Source organism: Neoarius graeffei, chromosome 8, assembly GCF_027579695.1.
Source record: "Neoarius graeffei isolate fNeoGra1 chromosome 8, fNeoGra1.pri, whole genome shotgun sequence".
Taxonomy (NCBI): Eukaryota; Metazoa; Chordata; class Actinopteri; order Siluriformes; family Ariidae; genus Neoarius; species Neoarius graeffei.
This window is the reverse complement of record NC_083576.1, coordinates 71,430,291-71,449,205: the sequence shown is the minus strand read 5'-3', so window position 1 is coordinate 71,449,205 and position 18,915 is coordinate 71,430,291. Positions and strand designations below refer to the sequence as shown.

General features: G+C 41.9%; 1 protein-coding gene across 1 annotated transcript in view; it reads left to right on the top strand.

Annotated features, from left to right (window-relative positions):
- Positions 1–5,913, top strand: part of magi2b (membrane associated guanylate kinase, WW and PDZ domain containing 2b) — a 485,372-nt gene extending 479,459 nt beyond the window's left edge. Inside the window, exon 24 of the mRNA XM_060928197.1 lies at positions 5,857–5,913. Coding sequence (XP_060784180.1) covers positions 5,857–5,913 — 57 coding nt within the window. The remainder of the gene's footprint in view (positions 1–5,856) is intronic.
- The last annotated feature ends 13,002 nt before the right edge of the window (positions 5,914–18,915 follow it).

Genomic DNA, 18,915 nt, shown 5'->3' with positions numbered 1-18,915 from the left:
CCCACCTTCTCTTGAGATTCAGGTCATGGACAGATGTCCTGACATTTTCCTTTAGAATTCGCTGGTATAATTCAGAATTCATTGTTCCATCAATGATGGCAAGCCGTCCTGGCCCAGATGCAGCAAAACAGGCCCAAACCATGATACTACTTCCACCATGTTTCACAGATGGGATAAGGTTCTTATGCTGGAATGCAGTGTTTTCCTTTCTCCAAACATAAAGCTTCTCATTTAAACCAAAAAGTTCTAATTTGGTCTCATCCACCCACAAAACATTTTTCCAATAGGCTTGTCCACGTGATCTTTAGCAAACTGCAGACGAGCAGCAATGTTCTTTTTAGAGAGCAGTGGCTTTCTCCTTGCAACTCTGCCATGCACACCATTGTTGTTCAGTGTTCTCCTGATGGTGGACTCATGAACATTAACATTAGCCAATGTGAGAGAGGCCTTCAGTTGCTTAGAAGTTACCCTGGGGTCCTTTGTGACCTCGTCGACTATTACATGCCTTGCTCTTGGAGTGATCTTTGTTGGTCGACCACTCCTGGGGAGGGTAACCATGGTCTTGAATTTCCTCCATTTGTACACAATCTGTCTGACTGTGGATTGGTGGAGTCCAAACTCTTTAGAGATGGTTTTGTAACCTTTTCCAGCCTGATGAGCATCAACAACGCTTTTTCTGAGGTCCTCAGAAGTCTCCTTTGTTCGTGCCATGATACACTTCCACAAACATGTGTTGTGAAGATCAGACTTTGATAGATCCCTGTTCTTTAAATAAAACAGGGTGCCCACTCACACCTGATTGTCATCCCATTGATTGAAAACACCTGACTCTAATTTCACCTTCAAATTAACTGCTAATCCTAGAGGTTCACATACTTTTGCCACTCACAGATGTGTAATATTGGATCATTTTCCTCAATAAATAAATGACCAAGTATAATATTTTGTCTCATTTGTTTAACTGGGTTCTTTTTATCTACTTTTAGGACTTGTGTGAAAATCCGATGATGTTTTAGGTCATATTTATGCAGAAATATAGAAAATTCTAAAGACTTCACAAACTTTCAAGCATCACTGTACATTAGTGTAGATTGTACCTTGGGGGACAGAAATGGACCCCTACTGTACCCCTGTTGCTGTCAGTGTAGAGTCAAGACCAGGACCGAACTTCAAACCTTTTTCGAGCCCAGGCTTGTACTTCAGCATGTTGGCTTCTTTCACGTATTGTGTCAATGATTCCTCTGTGTTTTCCAGAAGAAGAAATTACTTCTTGTCAAACTTTGTGTATGTCAAAATAAAAGACAACACAAACACTGGGCTTCATTTATCATCTTAAACATTTATCTTTATCTTTTATTAAAGTCGTGTGTAAATGTTTGCAGAAGCCAGTTCAATGAAAACCAATCACCCGTAAATTACCAGGCGTGTACTAGGCACAGCTGATTTGCATTTGGTGACGCCCACAACGCTCCATAAAAGGCAAAGCCCACACAGCTGAAATAGACTCTCTGAGAGGTAGAAGTGAAGGTTACTTTTGGCCCTTTTCCACTACCCTTTTTCAGCTCACTTCAGCTCGCTTCAGCCCGACACGGCTCGCGTTTCGACTATCCAAAAACAGCACGACTCAGCTCGCTTCAGCCCTGCTCAGCCCCCAAAACTCGCACGGTTTTGGAGTGGGGCTGAAGCGAGCCAAACCGAGCCGAGTGGGGCTAGGGGCATGAGGAGACACTCCCCTGTGCACTGATTGGTGAGGAGGAGTGTCCTCACATGCCCACACATGCCCCGCGAGCACGCTGGGATCTGTAAACACCGTAAACCCGGAAGAAGGAGATTTACGAATTACGAGAATTTCTGAAGCCTTATGCGCCTCGCCTCATCTATACGCTCTTGCCAGTATCTGTTGGCGTTGTCGGTGACAACAAGCCACAGCACCAAGACCAGCAACACTAACGACTCCATGTCCTCCATGTTTATTGTTTACTATCCGGGGCGTGAGACTACCGCTTAAAAGGTCACTGATGTCACTGTTTGCGCCACCAAACGACATCACCTGACGTCCACCCACTTTCGCTAACTCCACCCAATGTGTCCACCCACTTCCAGCCAGCACGGTTCAGCGCGGTTGTAGTCGAAATGCAACTCCAACAGCCCCGCTCGGCTCGACTCAGCCACGTTGGTAGTGGAAAAGCGGCATTAGACTCACAACTCTGCCAGCAAAGTACAACACAGCACCCAAAAGGCCAACATCTGGAGCCAAATTACAGAAAAGGAGTAGAGTTAGATGGTGAAAAGAAAATGGCTTGACATGAAAATGAAGAAAAAAATAGATCTACTGTACCGAGGTGATAGTGGACACCAAGCACATCATGCATAAAAACTGCTGTCTGCTCATTTTTGAATTTGAAATGAAGTGACTCGGCAACTTGCCACGAGAAATCCCTCACATCCTCCCCGAGGCCATGTTTAAAAAAAGCAGGACGCAAATGGTCCACACCACACTCGGGAGTAGACAACCCAGCTTGCTTCTTTTAATTTTTTTCATATTTTAATATTTCTTTAGTTAATGCCATTAATATGAAAGGGCAGGGATTCACAAACGTTTCATTGTCATTAAATTTGTGTGCCTAACTAAAAATACACCAACTATTTCAATTTCACAATGTAATCTATATATAAAAGTGCAGTAACTCATCACAGTTTTATGATGTGAAGCCAAACAATCATTTATATTAGTCTTCTTCTGCATAAATGTACAGGATTTTCACGAATACCAAATTCCTTGTATAAAGACAAGAAGCCTTTATTTATCACACATGTACTCAAGCACAGGGAAATGCCTCCTCTGCGTTTAACCCATCTGAAGCCGTGAACACACAAGTGAGCACTGAGCACACACACATACCCAGAGCAGTGGACAGCTATGCTACAGCACCCGGGGAGCAGTTGGAGGTTAGGTGCCTTGCTCAAGGGCACTTCAGCACAACCTTCAGGCCATGGCTGCCCCATGTGAACCTAATCACATGTGTTTGGACTGTGGGGGAAACCCACGCAGACACGGGGAGAACATGCAAACTCCACACAGAAAGGCGCTGGGCTCGAACCCAGAACCTTCTTGCTGTGAGGCGACAGTGCTAACCACTACACCATCGTGCCGCCCTAAAAATGCTCATGCAAACAATTTATGAATAAATCTGGTCATATCCAGCTTGATAAAATGACTGCCATTATTTTTACAGACCAAGACCATAGTTAGTGAGACAAATGTCCAAGACCGAGACAAGCCCAATTAGAGAGAACTTCTTGAGACCGTCCTTGAGTCCTTCAGCCTTAGTAGTATCGGAGCTTAGTGATAAAAATGGACAGATTTCTTTGTCCATCTACTGCTGCAAGTTCCTCAGTAACGTCAAGTGACTCTGACTCAGTGGAGCAACAGAAATCAAACATGAAACTCTGTGGAAGCATTTATTGAATATGGATTTACACAGATTTATGGTTAATAACACTGTAAAAAAACAAACAGTAAACAAATGTACCTTTGCGTCTACTGAAAACAGTGATCTCTGTTTGTAGGCATCGTTCACATTACACATACAGTACAGTATGTTACTGACATGTCCAAATAAATCTGGAATAAAATGCAGGATGGTTCAGTACAGAAGCGTTTTGCTGTATTGCTACCATGCCAGGAAAAGAAAAACGGAGCAGTGTCATGTTATAACGTGAAAAGTTTACTGTTATTGCAAGATAGCTTTCATGTATTAACAAGATATATTCACGTTGCTACAATATACAAACTTTTCCCATTATAACGAAACTTTTCTAGTTATAACACTGTACTATTTATCTTGTTTTTTTAACATGAAATGTTTCACATCATAAGATAAATTATCGTTGTTATTGTTATAATTGGAAATAGTTCTTCTTATAACATGATAAGTTTGTATGTCGTAATAATGTGAAAGTATCTCATCACAATAAACAGTTAAATAATATTGGCTGGCATTGAGTGGTATATCAGATGTATTCCATTCAGCTAGCATGATATTGAACGAGTAGAAGACAAATTCAGTATCATGCTGGCTGAATGGAATATATCTGATATACCATGAAAAAAAGCCAGCCAATATTATTATTATTATTATTCATACACATTCCTTTCGGGTGTTCAACACGTCTTTCTCTTTCAAAATTCTCTCAAAATCTTCCGTATTTAACGAAGCAAATCTGGCGGCCATGTTTGTTTACAAATTGTCACAGTCACTCGCTAGCGCGGAAGTTTTACGTCTCCGACGTGTGACGTCATGTTGTCTTGACATCCATACAATATCATAAACCATAATCAACGCTCATTCTCCATTGGGTAGAATGACGTAATACATGTAGGATAAGCGATATGCTAACAATATTAATAATAATAATAAGTTAAATTTATATAGCGCCTTTCAAAAAACCCAAGGACGCTTTACAATTATAGACAAGGAAATAAATAAATAAATAAATAAAAATATAATAAAAAGTAAAAAGTCCACCAAGTAGGGGTCAGGATGTAATTCCCGTGGTTTAGCAGCCACAGTCCCACCAAAAGGCGCACGAAAACAAGTCCCACATCTCCAGCACCGCCGCCGTGACGCCGCCAGCAACATCGCTCGAACACCACGCTATGGATCCACAAAGCGAGCAGAGAAGCTCCGCCACGCAGAGCGCTGGTGTGTCCCAAACCGCCTGCACAGCCGCCGCGACGCCACCGAGCAACATCGCTCGGAACATCACGCCAAGCGTTAAAGCACAGAGCGCTGGACAACCATGATGTAAATTGAGCAACGAGCTCACTGCAGTCCACAGCTGGGAGCACAGGCATCACCCACAGCGAACCAAGGCCTGGAGGGAACAGACGCCCAAAACTGGGTCTGGAGCTACACCACAACCGGCGGACAAAACACTCAAACAAACATCAAACTACACAAACACACAGGAAAGAAAAAAAATAGAAAAAGAAATAAAATAAGAGCTCCGGTTGCATGCTATCAAACCAAATGAATGAAACCCGCTAGAAGGGAACAGAATACATGTTTTTATTCCATCGAGAAAGTGTCCTGTATGTTAAATAACAACATGTATTACTTATTATACCATTATTCTCCAAAGGCAAAGTGAATATCGGTGAATGATAACCGAGACGAAGTCGAGGTTATTATTCACCGATATTCACTGAGCCTGAAGCAGATAATTTTTTTCGTATAAATATACAGGTGATTATTCAAAAAAATACAATAAAAATCATATTTAAAAGATCATTTAGTTCAATCTTCAAAAGCAGCATGCAAATCTAATGCGTCGTGCAGACTTTTCACTTATCTACGCCGAGTCACATAAAATACTTTTGTTTTGAAATCAATAAAATAAATCACAATCCCACCTTACCTTTGAATAGTTTTAGACCGAACTTCGTAGCATCTTTAGTGCTTTTATGAACAACATTTTCTTTCATCATTTTTAATTCTTCCTCACTTACGGTGACAAAACAATTGACAGCCATTTTGCCGAGGTAATTATCGAGAAATCGTCCGAATTTCTCGACCAATCAGCATGCGCGAGTTCCTATAATCACCTGTGTATTTATACTAAAACCTGATACTGATCCGGTTTTCTGTTTCTGGCATGGAAGCAATACAATATTGTAGTCAAGGCTTGGAGTTGCAGAAAATTCATATGGTACATTTTGCTCTAAATGTTTGGGAACCCCTGATCTAATCCAAATACTGCTACTTTTGCTGAAGCCTTAATGCAGTTTGGTATATTAACAGTTTATTTTAAGGTGATGTATGACATTTGTTTTTTTGTTTTGTTTTTCCCTAGACGGTGCCACCTCCTGGAGTTCTGACCCTCCAGCCCCCGCTGCCTTGCCGGAAGTAGCGTGGCTCCGTTAATCGATTTGTGCCCTTCGTCATTGCCCATCATCTCACCCAGCCCTGCCCCCTGGACTCGCTCCGCTCCCCGCTGTCTCTTTCTCTCTCACAGGCACTGCATGTTGGGCCTGGACCAGACATGGTGCTCACTGGAGGCCAGCTTAGCTCAGTGCCACCAGCATTGTAGAGTTGCACACAGAGCAGGGGTGGCAGGTCCATCCAGAAGAGCTGTGTATGAACAGGAAGGAAAGTCCTGGGAAAGGATAAACAGTGTCTGGTATGAAGTCAGTAGATGAATGCCAGTCGTGGATTGTCTGATCCGGGTTTTTTTTTTTGTTGTTGTTGTTTGGTTTGTTTTTTTAATTTTTTTTTTTTTGTGGTAATGAAAACGTGGAAGGGCCACCAGGCCAGATTTAACCCACCTGGCTTGCACAGGCACTCGGCAGTTTGACTCTGGATCCAAGGACGTCCAAGAAGACCAGACCGGACTGTTTAAGTCTGATCTTCCTGCCCATTGGATTCGCTCTCATTGTGCTCCACTCACCATCTGATCGGGATTCAATCCCGTTCACATACTTGGTTGATTGATCATGTCGGAGGGTTTGCTTGTATTATTTTGAGTTGCTTATACAACAGGCCCCTTTAATCCCTGGGGCAACCAGTGAAGAAATTCAAATACCTATGTGTAGCATGAAAGGTACCACAGCCACCAGAAATCCATGAAGAACTGGAATATTTCTGCAGTATTGTGTTTCATTATTTGTCAGTGTTAGTCCAGAGTAGACCTTCCCATGTGCACCGATGTGAACGGAAAGATAAAACGAGCCGAAGATCATTTCATCGCATACCATTTTTCGGTCGAGAAAACATGATTTAGCGAAGAAAAGCTGTCAATTGTGAATTATAATTTTTTTTTATTATCATAAACAAAGGGAAAATCAACAAACAGCATCATATAAATAAACATATCAGTCAGCGACACAATCGTGAAGACTTGTACCTCTACAGTATCATGTTGGTAATACATTATTATAATAATATGAAATGCACTCCATTTATGTTATGAAGGCAAGATTTTTTTTTTTTTTTTTAAAACGACTGTGGACTACCGAGCCAAACCTGCGTATTACGCTTTGTGCAGGATTTCGCAGAAGCCTCAGTGTGTCATTCCAGCCTCATTGTCCCTGTACTGTGCTTCATGAACCACACCACTGTGGGGCCGGGGCCCCGTCCCGATCCTTATAATCGGCCCTCTGTCGTCTCCTTTTGCCTCAAGGCCATCAAGCTAAACGGACCTTAGTAGGTGGAAGCTATGTGGTTGGATTACATCCAGAAAATGGGGGATTGAACTGTGCTATCTGAGACTATGGGAGTCGAAGTAAATTGAAAGTGTTTGCTCATGAACGTGTGAGCTTGTGGGATTTGGGGGAATAACAGAGTGTGTATAGTGTGAACAGAGACCCAGTTGTATGGGACAGAGTGCCTTATTGGCAGGAATGGATACAGCATGAAACTCGTTTTCCAAGACAACACATAGTCCTTACGCGGACTAGATTGGAGATTTCTCCTTTTCTACATTAAAACATGCAGCTCTCAGAGTTGTTGGGAATGTCTCTGAAAATAGTGTCCATCAGTATGTGCTTGGTACTCCAGGAAAAGCGCTATAACGTTTTGACTTATTGGTTAGTTCTACTTTTTTGTTCCTTATACCATTCACTCCATGCAGATTTAATTTTAAACCACCTTTTTTCTTGAAGTATGAGACAATTAGTACCTAACACCGTGACATAATACCAGGCAAGAGAATCAGTCAAGACATTCCATCTACCATGCACAGCCTAGATAATAACCAGCGCTGTTAAAAGAAGTAAGAGCATAATTAAAAATCATAACAAACGTGTGGGTATGAAGGTCAAGAATTGCAAATTTCCCCATACTGAGAAAAAACAAAAGCATAATCTGTTTCTCTGAAACTCACTTATCACGAAAGTCTAAGGGAAGTGATTGAATTCTCTCAGTAAATTTGTGGAGTGTATGATGGTGGATTAGCAACTCGAAATTATGCCTACGTTACAGGTGATTTTTGAAATCAGGTGAGTCTGGATTCACCAAGGTGATTCTAGATTTACTTCGGTGAATGAGGTTGACATTCATAAAAGGATTTTTTTTTTTTTTTTTTTTTTGGGGGGGGGGGGGTCATTAAAACAAAAAGGGGCTTGGATTTTTTTTAAGGGGTTCATAAAAGAAAGACAATACTTCGACAACCACTCTCTATTCACCCCCCCCCCAAGTTTCTCACTCACCCCATCCCCTTTATATCTTCTATCCTCTTATACCTCTCTACCCAGAATTACACTTATATACCTATCTTTCAAATTTTATTTGGTGCCCCCCACCCACCCCACCCACACACACACACACACTCTTTATCCCCCCGGCATATAATGTGGGGGGATATAACTATCGCGCTGTCCGTCCGTCTGTCTGTAAACATTTTAGTTTCTGGAGCATAACTCAAAAACTATTAGGAATTTTTTCACAAAACCTAACAGTTAAGTTACTAGAGGAGTTGTGGTTTTTGACATTTCTGTGATTCTTATTTTTTTCCCATATTTCTATGGCAACCAATTCAACTTAGGAACATCTGGAGTGGGGTTTCATGGGGGGTTGATATGTCATCTCCTGATGACTCTTGTTACTGTCCTTGCTGGGAATCAAACTCAGGATCTTCTGCTTTGAAGTCCACCCGTTCATCACTACACCACAGAAAATTCAGGTGCAACAAAGAAATCAAACATTCCACTAGATTACCCAACCCTAAACCCAACCCTAAATCCTAATTCACCTCAGTACATCTAGAATCACCTTGGTGACTCCAAATTCACCTGATTTCAAAAATCACCTCTAACGCCTATGTGTATTCCCAGGACTGGCTCTCGATCCACCACGACGCTGACCAGGATAAACAGTCGCTCAAGATAAATGAGTGTATAGCATAAAACTACAGCTCCCTTCCAAGATGTTTGGTGACATCCATATCCAAGTGTCAGCTGGAAAGTCAGACACTTCTGTGTTTCTTGTCTTGAAAATTGGTCCCATCTCTGATCGAACAAATTCTACAGATTTTGAATTTACAAAGAATCCGTTCAAGGAATTCATTAAAGCATTGTACAAAAAAAATGGTTTCTGTTAACATTTCTTGTGTGCCCTGACAACAAACCTCCTCAGACTCAAGATCATGTGATCTGAAATGGGTAAACACAAATCCAAAATGGCGGTCGCTAATAGCTCTACGAGTGCAGCCAGTGATACAATTTGGACAAAAAAATCTTGATAAAATGATGTGTCCACGATTACTATCGCAAATCATCTTTCAAAGTGTGGCAAATGAAGGTTTCAATACTACAGCGTGCACAACTTCCAAACAATGTGAATTTGTTTGTAAATCTAATAATTTCTTACCTCCTGTAGTCTTTTATCGCTCGGAAAAGAATGAAATGATCGACTACTATCAGTTGAATTGTTATTGCAGCCATAAGCTGCGCAATATTTAAATAATATTGGCTAGCGTTGAGTGGTGTATCAGCTATATTTCATTCAGCTAGCATGATATTGAATGAGTTGAAGATGAGTTATAGCTGAATGGAATATATCTGATGTACCATGAAAAAAGCCATTATTATTATTATTATTATTATTATTATTATACATACACATTTAATGGAACAATTATAGATTTTACAAAAAGTTAAGAACAGGGGGGTAACTTACCAATATCCAATGCTGATTCTGATCAAATGTAATTCAGTGTTCTGTCAATCCAATGTACATGTACAAAGTCAAAGTTCTAACAGTAAAAACGATTCAACTCCAAAAAAGTCCAACTCCAAAAACTCCTGTTTTTCTCTTGTAAATATGCGTGAATATCTAATGAAGTTTTGGTAGCCTTTTGAGTGTTCAGCACGGCTTTCTCTTTCAAAATTCTCTCAAAATCTTCTGTATATAACGAACCAAACCTGGTGGCCATGTTTGTTTACAAATTGTCACAGTCGCTCGCTAGCGCAGAAGTTTTACATCTCCGACGTGTCTCTTTTCCAGTTTTTCGATGTCCATTGGTATGTTTTTCTCTTGTAAATATTCGGGAAGAATATATAATGAAGTTTTGGTAGCCTTTCAACGTGTCTTTCTCTTTCCTGGCGAACAAAGAAATGCTTCTGCACAGCAGAAAACTCTCTCATTGGATATTCGCATCAGCTCCGATGTGTGACATTATGTTGTCTTGACAACCATGCAATATCGTAAACCATATTCAACACTCATTCTTCATTGGGTAGAGTGACATAATAAGCGACAGGCTAACAATATTGCATGCTATCAAACCAAATGAATGAAACCCGCTAGAAGGGAATAGAACACATGTTTTTATTCCATCGAAAAAGTGTCCTGTATGTATGATGCATCATATTGAGCTATATCTCAGACTTTGTAGTTCCTGAATATCCTAGATAATCCATACAAGCACATGAGGTGTGTAGGCATTTGTTTACCCATTTCAAACCACATGACCACAGCACTCTAATGGAGCCGAGGAGGTCTACTGGTCTTGGACTTCCATCATAAGCTCATTTTTAATCAAATAATCTTCTGGGCTCCCTTTTCATTCACGAGATCTAGTTTGACTTCAGAAGATGCTGTGGGCCATGAGTCATCTATAGCCAGGATTCCAAGAGAGCAAAAATTGGCCGTGCTTTCAGGGTGGGAGGGATGTCATACTGTCTCTCTGCTGTCAGTCACAGCAATTAACCAATTAACCAATCACGGCTGCCTGTGAGCTGATGTATGCAGAAGAGGGCAGATTGCACTTTCCTCCAAGTGTGTTATGCTGCTCTGTGATCAGTGAGGTTTGCTGGCTTCACATGTCTCGGAGGAAGCACGTGTTGGCCTTCACCCTCCCTGGTTGATAGCAGTTTTCTGATAGAAGAGAGCTGGCTGGTGGGTGGGAATTGGCTCAGACGAATATAGCGAGAATATTTCTTAGTGCAGGGAAAAGTGTCAAAATTCTTGTCTGTAGTAATCACATACTGTACTACAGATTCAGGAGATTGAGATGAAGTTGGAAAATGCCAATCGAGTATTATTTTAATATTCTTTAAAAGGTTGTGTTACGAAAGTCCTGGCTACATTAGACGTACATTTCTCACTAGAGAGACACTCGATTCTCCCAGCTGACCTTACTGGAGCGCATGAGTCACTATCACTTGTGAAGCAGTTCTACATTTCGAACTCACCCTGCATATTTTTCACTGGTACATGCCTGAGGTTGTAACATTTTAGTCTCATAACATCTTTTAGTCTTTAGCTGAAAAGTAAGCGTGACCGATCGGATCACTGCATCGCGTGTAAGAGTGGAAGCTCGGCTACTTTCAGTGTAAGAAGTAATTTGTGCCATAAAATGATTCTGTAAGACATGCAAACATTTCTCTCTGCTTCGCCTTCATGTGCAGTATGTTGTGATGAAACTACAGCGGGCCTCTGCTGCTCTCCAGCCCACACACAGCCTGAGAACCGTGCCAACACAAGACGATACTCAAGTACATGGAATGTAACTAATAAATACGAAGCAGTATGGAAACATTTATATCTAAGATCAATACCGAAGCTGCATTCAATCCAGTCACATATCAGAGACCTAAATTTTGGGGGAAATGTGATGAAAAAAAAAAAACAAGAAGAAGATAATGTGCCACAGTGAAAATGTGAAAATGCCCTGAAAGTGTTCATAATATGGCCCTGATAGTTTTGTACCTACAACCTGCATTTGTACCAGTTACTGATTCGCAACCGAGTGGTTGAAGTGTGTTAGATTTAATCGCTGTTTACATGTGGAGACGTAGGAAGAGAAAGACAGAGCATCTATTGCACAGCTCAAGCTTTTCCTGATGAAGCTGTATCCTGCCTGCTGTGGGAAAAAAAAACAACAAAAACAAACAAAAAAAACTTTTATATTACTGAGGAAAATATTGAATCTGTGAAAGATGGCACATTCAAGGGGCCCATTTCAGATCGATATTACTGTGTAGTGTTAGATGTGTATTTACCTTGTACAGCTGTACTCCTATAAATATGGTTTAATGTATTATTGATAGTTTCAAAGACTTAAGTGATCAAATATTTTTATGAAATGCAACAGTGCGGATATATTAAATTTTGCTAAACTCTTGTTTACCTGTATGATATTCTGAAATACTGTCAAATAAACTCTTGACATGGTGTAAAGTATTCATTTTATAGTACTCATTATACTCATGTCCGTTTCTATGAGTGTGAGCGGTTGTTAACGGTACTGAACAACGCAAATAAAAGAAATGATCAGAATGAAAGACTTGTATTTTTTTTGAGCTCCTTAAAGTGCTTACGTTTCAGAAAGTTTATATTGTATTTTGTTCTAAATGTTTGCAAAAATCGCCAATGGAGTTGGTGCGCCAAGCCAGTAGCCTTGCCACAAATCTCTATTTTGTCGAGCCAGTAGAGACCGTCGATGACGGCATAGCTCGCTCCGGCCCCGTCTAGTCCAGAAGGAACGATCTAAAGTGGGCCACCTTGCCCAATAAATTTTGCAAACTATGTACACGATACAAGCTATATATAGAAGCTATATACACCCGAGGAATACCAACCTATTTGCCAGAAAGAATCCAAAATAGCGAGGAATTGACCGAGAAGAAGCGATTTTTGTTGAACTGCTCATTAAGGCTTAATTAGTCCATAACTTCATTAATAATTGTAATTAAGCAAATCTGGGTAGAAGTTATATACACCCTAGGTCCCCCTACCTTCACACCAGAAAGAATCAAAATCGGTGAAGAATTGAGGGAGAAGAAGTGATTTGTGTGAAGACTGCTTGTTAGGGCTTAATTACTCCATATCTTCATTATTAATTGCGATTTTGCAATTTTGTGTAGAAGCTATATGCACCCCAGGCAGACCTACCTTCCTGCCAAAAAGAATAAAAATCAGTGAAGAATTGAGAGAGAAGAAGCGATTTTCGTGAAATGTGGACGACGCCAGACGATGGACAGCACATGATGGGATAAACTCATCGCCTGTTGGCCGGATGAGCTAATAATCTTTATTAGGTTCCCAAAATGGGGTCTTCAGACCTAATTTACAAGTGCTTATAAAATATAAATAATTCTAATTACAAATAATCTCATCTCATCTCATTATCTCTAGCCGCTTTATCCTTCTACAGGGTCGCAGGCAAGCTGGAGCCTATCCCAGCTGACTACAGGCGAAAGGTGGGGTACACCCTGGACAAGTCGCCAGGTCATCACAGGGCTGACACATAGACACACAACCATTCACACTCACATTCACACCTACGCTCAATTTAGAGTCACCAGTTAACCTAACCTGCATGTCTTTGGACTGTGGGGGAAACCGGAGCACCCGGAGGAAACCCACGCGGACACGGGGAGAACATGCAAACTCCACACAGAAAGGCCCTCGTCGGCCCCGGGGCTCGAACCCAGACCTTCTTGCTGTGAGGCGACAGCGCTAACCACTACACCACCGTGCCGCCCCATTACAAATAATATAGAAATAAATGAAAATATTCGATGGAAGTATATAGAAAGGTATTATTATTATTATTATTATTATTATTATTATTATTATTATTAAAACCTAATAAGAGTACTATTTACAATGTTATCATCAAACTTATCAGGACTCGGTGTTCAGCCACCTCTCAAAATGATGCAATTTTAAGTTACGTTTAAAAATTGATGCTTATAGAGACTTGGAAATTGCCTCTGGGAGTGAGATCCAGACCAGACAGAGACCCCTCGATAAAGAAATGAGTTGTGTGCCTTGGCAGTACAACACTTAGGGATATTTAGATTGTTACTATTCCTGGTATTATGTGGATGTATACTGGAGCGTTTCCTGAACAAGCTAGTAAAATAATTAGGGGCAAGATTTGCCGTATATTTATATATAAGTACGGCATCTCTTATGGTTAATAAATCAGACACAGGCAAAAGATTCAGTTCGTTGAGAGTTGGTGTTATGTGATCATATTTGCGCTGCCCAGATAGAATTCAAGCAGCAAAATTTTGGACTAGCTGTAACTTATGAATGTTTGGATTGCAGCAGAACAGTAAAAAAGCTTTGTAAAAATTAAAGAGTTAATGATTTTTAATGGGCGGCATGATAATGTAGTGGTTAGCGCTGTCGCCTCACAGCAAGAAGGTCCTGGGTTCGAGCCCCGGGGCCGGTGAGGGCCTTTCTGTGTGGAGTTTGCATGTTCTCCCCGTGTCCGCGTGGGTTTCCTCCGGGTGCTCCGGTTTCCCCCACAGTCCAAAGACATGCAGGTTAGGTTAACTGGTGACTCTAAATTGACCGTAGGTGTGAATGTGAGTGTGAATGGTTGTCTGTGTCTATGTGTCAGCCCTGTGATGACCTGGCGACTTGTCCAGGGTGTACCCCGCCTTTCGCCCGTAGTCAGCTGGGATAGGCTCCAGCTTGCCTGTGACCCTGTATAGGATAATGCAGTTACAGATAATGGATGGATGGATGGACAAAATCAGCTTCTAATGTACCGTATTAATCACCGTGGTGTGAATGATTTTACTTGTAATGACAGGATCTCACCACTAGATGTCAGGAGAGTTTGAGAATGAATGCATCTGTTTTTACATTTAAATTCAATTAAATTTAAATCCAATGAATAAAAAAAAAGTCATTTATCAGTCTTTTGACACCACAACTTACATGTTGTATCGTGCTTTTGCAACCAAACATTGTATGTATGAACCCATACAGTATAGAGGAAAAAAATGGTTATAAGATAAATATTCAACTAATAAGATGTTATGTGAAGTCTTATTCCTTATAGTAAAAAAATAACATTACCTTCTGAAAGTGTCAACTCTTAACGTTCCTCTAAAAGATTCGGCTCTTAACGTTTAAAGATTCGGCTCTCAACATTCACCTCAAAGATTCGACTCTCAACGTTCACCTAAAAGATTCGGCTCTCAACATTCACCTCCAAGATTCGGCTCTCAACATTCACCTCAAAGATTCGGTTCTCAACATTCACCTCAAAGATTCGACTCTCAACGTTCACCTAAAAGATTCGGCTCCTAACGTTCACCTAAAAGATTCGGCTCTCAGCATTCACCTCAAAGATTCGACTCTCAACATTTACCTCAAAGATTCGACTCTCAACGTTCACCTAAAAGATTTGGCTCCTAACGTTCACCTAAAAGATTCGGCTCCTAACGTTCACCTCAAAGATTCGACTCTCAACATTCACCTCAAAGATTCGGCTCCTAACGTTCACCTCAAAGATTTGGCTCTCAATGTTCATCTCAAAGATTTGGCTCTCAATGTCCACCTCAAAGATTCGGCTCCTAACGTTCACCTCAAAGATTCGGCTCTCAACGTTCACCTCAAAGATTCGGCTCCTAACGTTCCCCTCAAAGATTCGGCTCCTAACATTCACCTCAAAGATTCGGCTCCTAACGTTCACCTCAAAGATTCGGCTCTCAACATTCACCTCAAAGATTCGGCTCTCAACGTTCACCTCAAAGATTCGGCTCCTAACGTTCACCTCAAAGATTCGGCTCTCAACGTTCACCTCAAAGATTCGGCTCTCAACGTTCACCTCAAAGATTCGGCTCCTAACGTTCACGTCAAAGATTCGGCTCTCAACGTCCACCTCAAAGATTCGGCTCTCAACGTTCCCCTCAAAGATTCGGCTCCTAACGTTCACCTCAAAGATTCGGCTCCTAACGTTCACCTCAAAGATTCGGCTCTCAACGTTCACCTCAAAGATTCGGCTCCTAACATTCACCTCAAAGATTCGGCTCCTAACGTTCACCTCAAAGATTCGGCTCTCAGCGTTCACCTCAAAGATTCGGCTCCCAACGTTCACCTCAAAGATTCGGCTCCTAACGTTCACCTCAAAGATTCGGCTCTCGACGTTCACCTCAAAGATTCGGCTCTCGACGTTCACCTCAAAGATTCGGCTCTCAACGTTCACCTCAAAGATTCGGCTCCTAACGTTCACCTCAAAGATTCGGCTCCTAACGTTCACCTCAAAGATTCGGCTCCTAACGTTCACCTCAAAGATTCGGCTCTCAACGTCCACCTCAAAGATTCGGCTCTCAACGTTCCCCTCAAAGATTCGGCTCCTAACGTTCACCTCAAAGATTCGGCTCCTAACGTTCACCTCAAAGATTCGGCTCTCAACGTTCACCTCAAAGATTCGGCTCTCGACGTTCACCTCAAAGATTCGGCTCTCAACGTTCACCTCAAAGATTCGGCTCCTAACGTTCACCTCAAAGATTCGGCTCCTAACGTTCACCTCAAAGATTAGGCTCTCAACGTTCACCTCAAAGATTCGGCTCCTAACGTTCACCTCAAAGATTCGGCTCCTAACGTTCACCTCAAAGATTCGGCTCCTAACGTTCACCTCAAAGATTGGGCTCTCAACGTTCACCTCAAAGATTCGGCTCCTAACGTTCACCTAAAAGATTAGGCTCTCAACGTTCACCTCAAAGATTCGGCTCCTAACGTTCACCTCAAAGATTCGGCTCTCAACGTTCACCTCAAAGATTCGGCTCCTAATGTTCACCTCAAAGATTCGGCTCCTAACGTTCACCTAAAATATTAGGCTCTCAACGTTCACCTCAAAGATTCGGCTCCTAACGTTCACCTCAAAGTTTAGGCTCTCAACGTTCACCTCAAAGATTCGGCTCCTAACGTTCACCTCAAAGATTAGGCTCTCAACGTTCACCTCAAAGATTCGGCTCCTAACGTTCACCTAAAAGATTCGGCTCCTAACGTTCACCTAAAAGATTCGGCTCCTAACGTTCACCTCAAAGATTCGGCTCTCAACGTTCACCTCAAAGATTCGGCTCCTAACGTTCACCTAAAAGATTAGGCTCTCAACGTTCACCTCAAAGATTCGGCTCCTAACGTTCACCTCAAAGATTCGGCTCCTAACGTTCACCTCAAAGATTCGGCTCCTAACGTTCACCTAAAAGATTAGGCTCTCAACGTTCACCTCAAAGATTCGGCTCCTAACGTTCACCTCAAAGATTCGGCTCTCAACGTTCACCTCAAAGATTCGGCTCCTAACGTTCACCTCAAAGATTCGGCTCTCAACGTTCACCTCAAAGATTCGGCTCCTAACGTTCACCTCAAAGATTCGGCTCTCAACGTTCACCTCAAAGATTCGGCTCCTAACGTTCACCTCAAAGATTCGGCTCTCAACGTTCACCTCAAAGATTCGGCTCCTAACGTTCACCTCAAAGATTCGGCTCTCAACGTTCACCTCAAAGATTCGGCTCCTAACGTTCAGCTCAAAGATTCGGCTCTCAACTTTCACCTCAAAGATTCGGCTCCTAACGTTCACCTCAAAGATTCGGCTCTCAATGTTCATCTCAAAGATTTGGCTCTCAATGTTCACCTCAAAGATTCAGCTCCTAACGTGCACCTCAAAGATTCGGCTCTCAACGTTCACCTTAAAGATTCGGCTCCTAACGTTCCCCTCAAAGATTCGGCTCCTAACATTCACCTCAAAGATTCGGCTCCTAACGTTCACCTCAAAGATTCGTCTCTCAATGTTCACCTCAAAGGTTCGGCTCTCAACGTTCACCTCAAAGATTCGGCTCCTAACGTTCACCTCAAAGATTTGGCTCTCAACGTTCACCTCAAAGATTCGGCTCCTAACGTTCACCTCAAAGATTTGGCTCTCAACGTTCACCTCAAAGATTCGGCTCTCAACGTTCACCTCAAAGATTCGGCTCCTAACGTTCACCTCAAAGATTCGGCTCCTAACGTTCACCTAAAAGATTAGGCTCTCAACGTTCACCTCAAAGATTCGGCTCCTAACGTTCACCTCAAAGATTAGGCTCTCAATGTTCACCTCAAAGATTCGGCTCCTAACGTTCACCTAAAAGATTAGGCTCTCAATGTTCATCTCAAAGATTCGGCTCCTAACGTTCACCTAAAAGATTAGGCTCTCAACGTTCACCTCAAAGATTCGGCTCCTAACGTTCACCTCAAAGATTAGGCTCTCAACATTCACCTCAAAGATTCGGCTCCTAACGTTCACCTCAAAGATTTGACTCTCAACATTCACCTCAAAGATTCGGCTCTCAACGTTCACCTCAAAGATTCGGCTCTCAACGTTCACCTCAAAGATTTGGCTCCTAACGTTCACCTCAAAGATTCGACTCTCAACATTCACCTCAAAGATTCGGCTCTCAAAGTTCACCTCAAAGATTCGGCTCACAATGTTCACCTCAAAGATTCGGCTCTCAACGTTCACCTCAAAGATTCGGCTCCTAACGTTCACCTCAAAGATTCGGCTCCTAACGTTCACCTAAAAGATTAGGCTCTCAACGTTCACCTCAAAGATTCGGCTCCTAATGTTCACCTCAAAGATTCGGCTCTCAACGTTCACCTCAAAGATTCGGCTCCTAATGTTCACCTCAAAGATTCGGCTCCTAACGTTCACCTAAAAGATTAGGCTCTCAACGTTCACCTCAAAGATTCGGCTCCTAACGTTCACCTCAAAGATTAGGCTCTCAACGTTCACCTCAAAGATTCAGCTCCTAACGTTCACCTCAAAGACTCGACTCTCAACATTCACCTCAAAGATTCGGCTCTCAACGTTCACCTAAAAGATTCGGCTCCTAACGTTCACCTAAAAGATTTGGCTCCTAACGTTCACCTAAAAGATTAGGCTCTCAACGTTCACCTCAAAGATTCGGCTCCTAACGTTCACCTCAAAGATTAGGCTCTCAACGTTCACCTCAAAGATTCGGCTCCTAACGTTCACCTCAAAGATTAGGCTCTCAACATTCACCTCAATGATTCGGCTCCTAACGTTCACCTCAAAGATTTGACTCTCAACATTCACCTCAAAGATTCGGCTCTCAACGTTCACCTCAAAGATTCGACTCTCAACATTCACCTCAAAGATTCGGCTCCT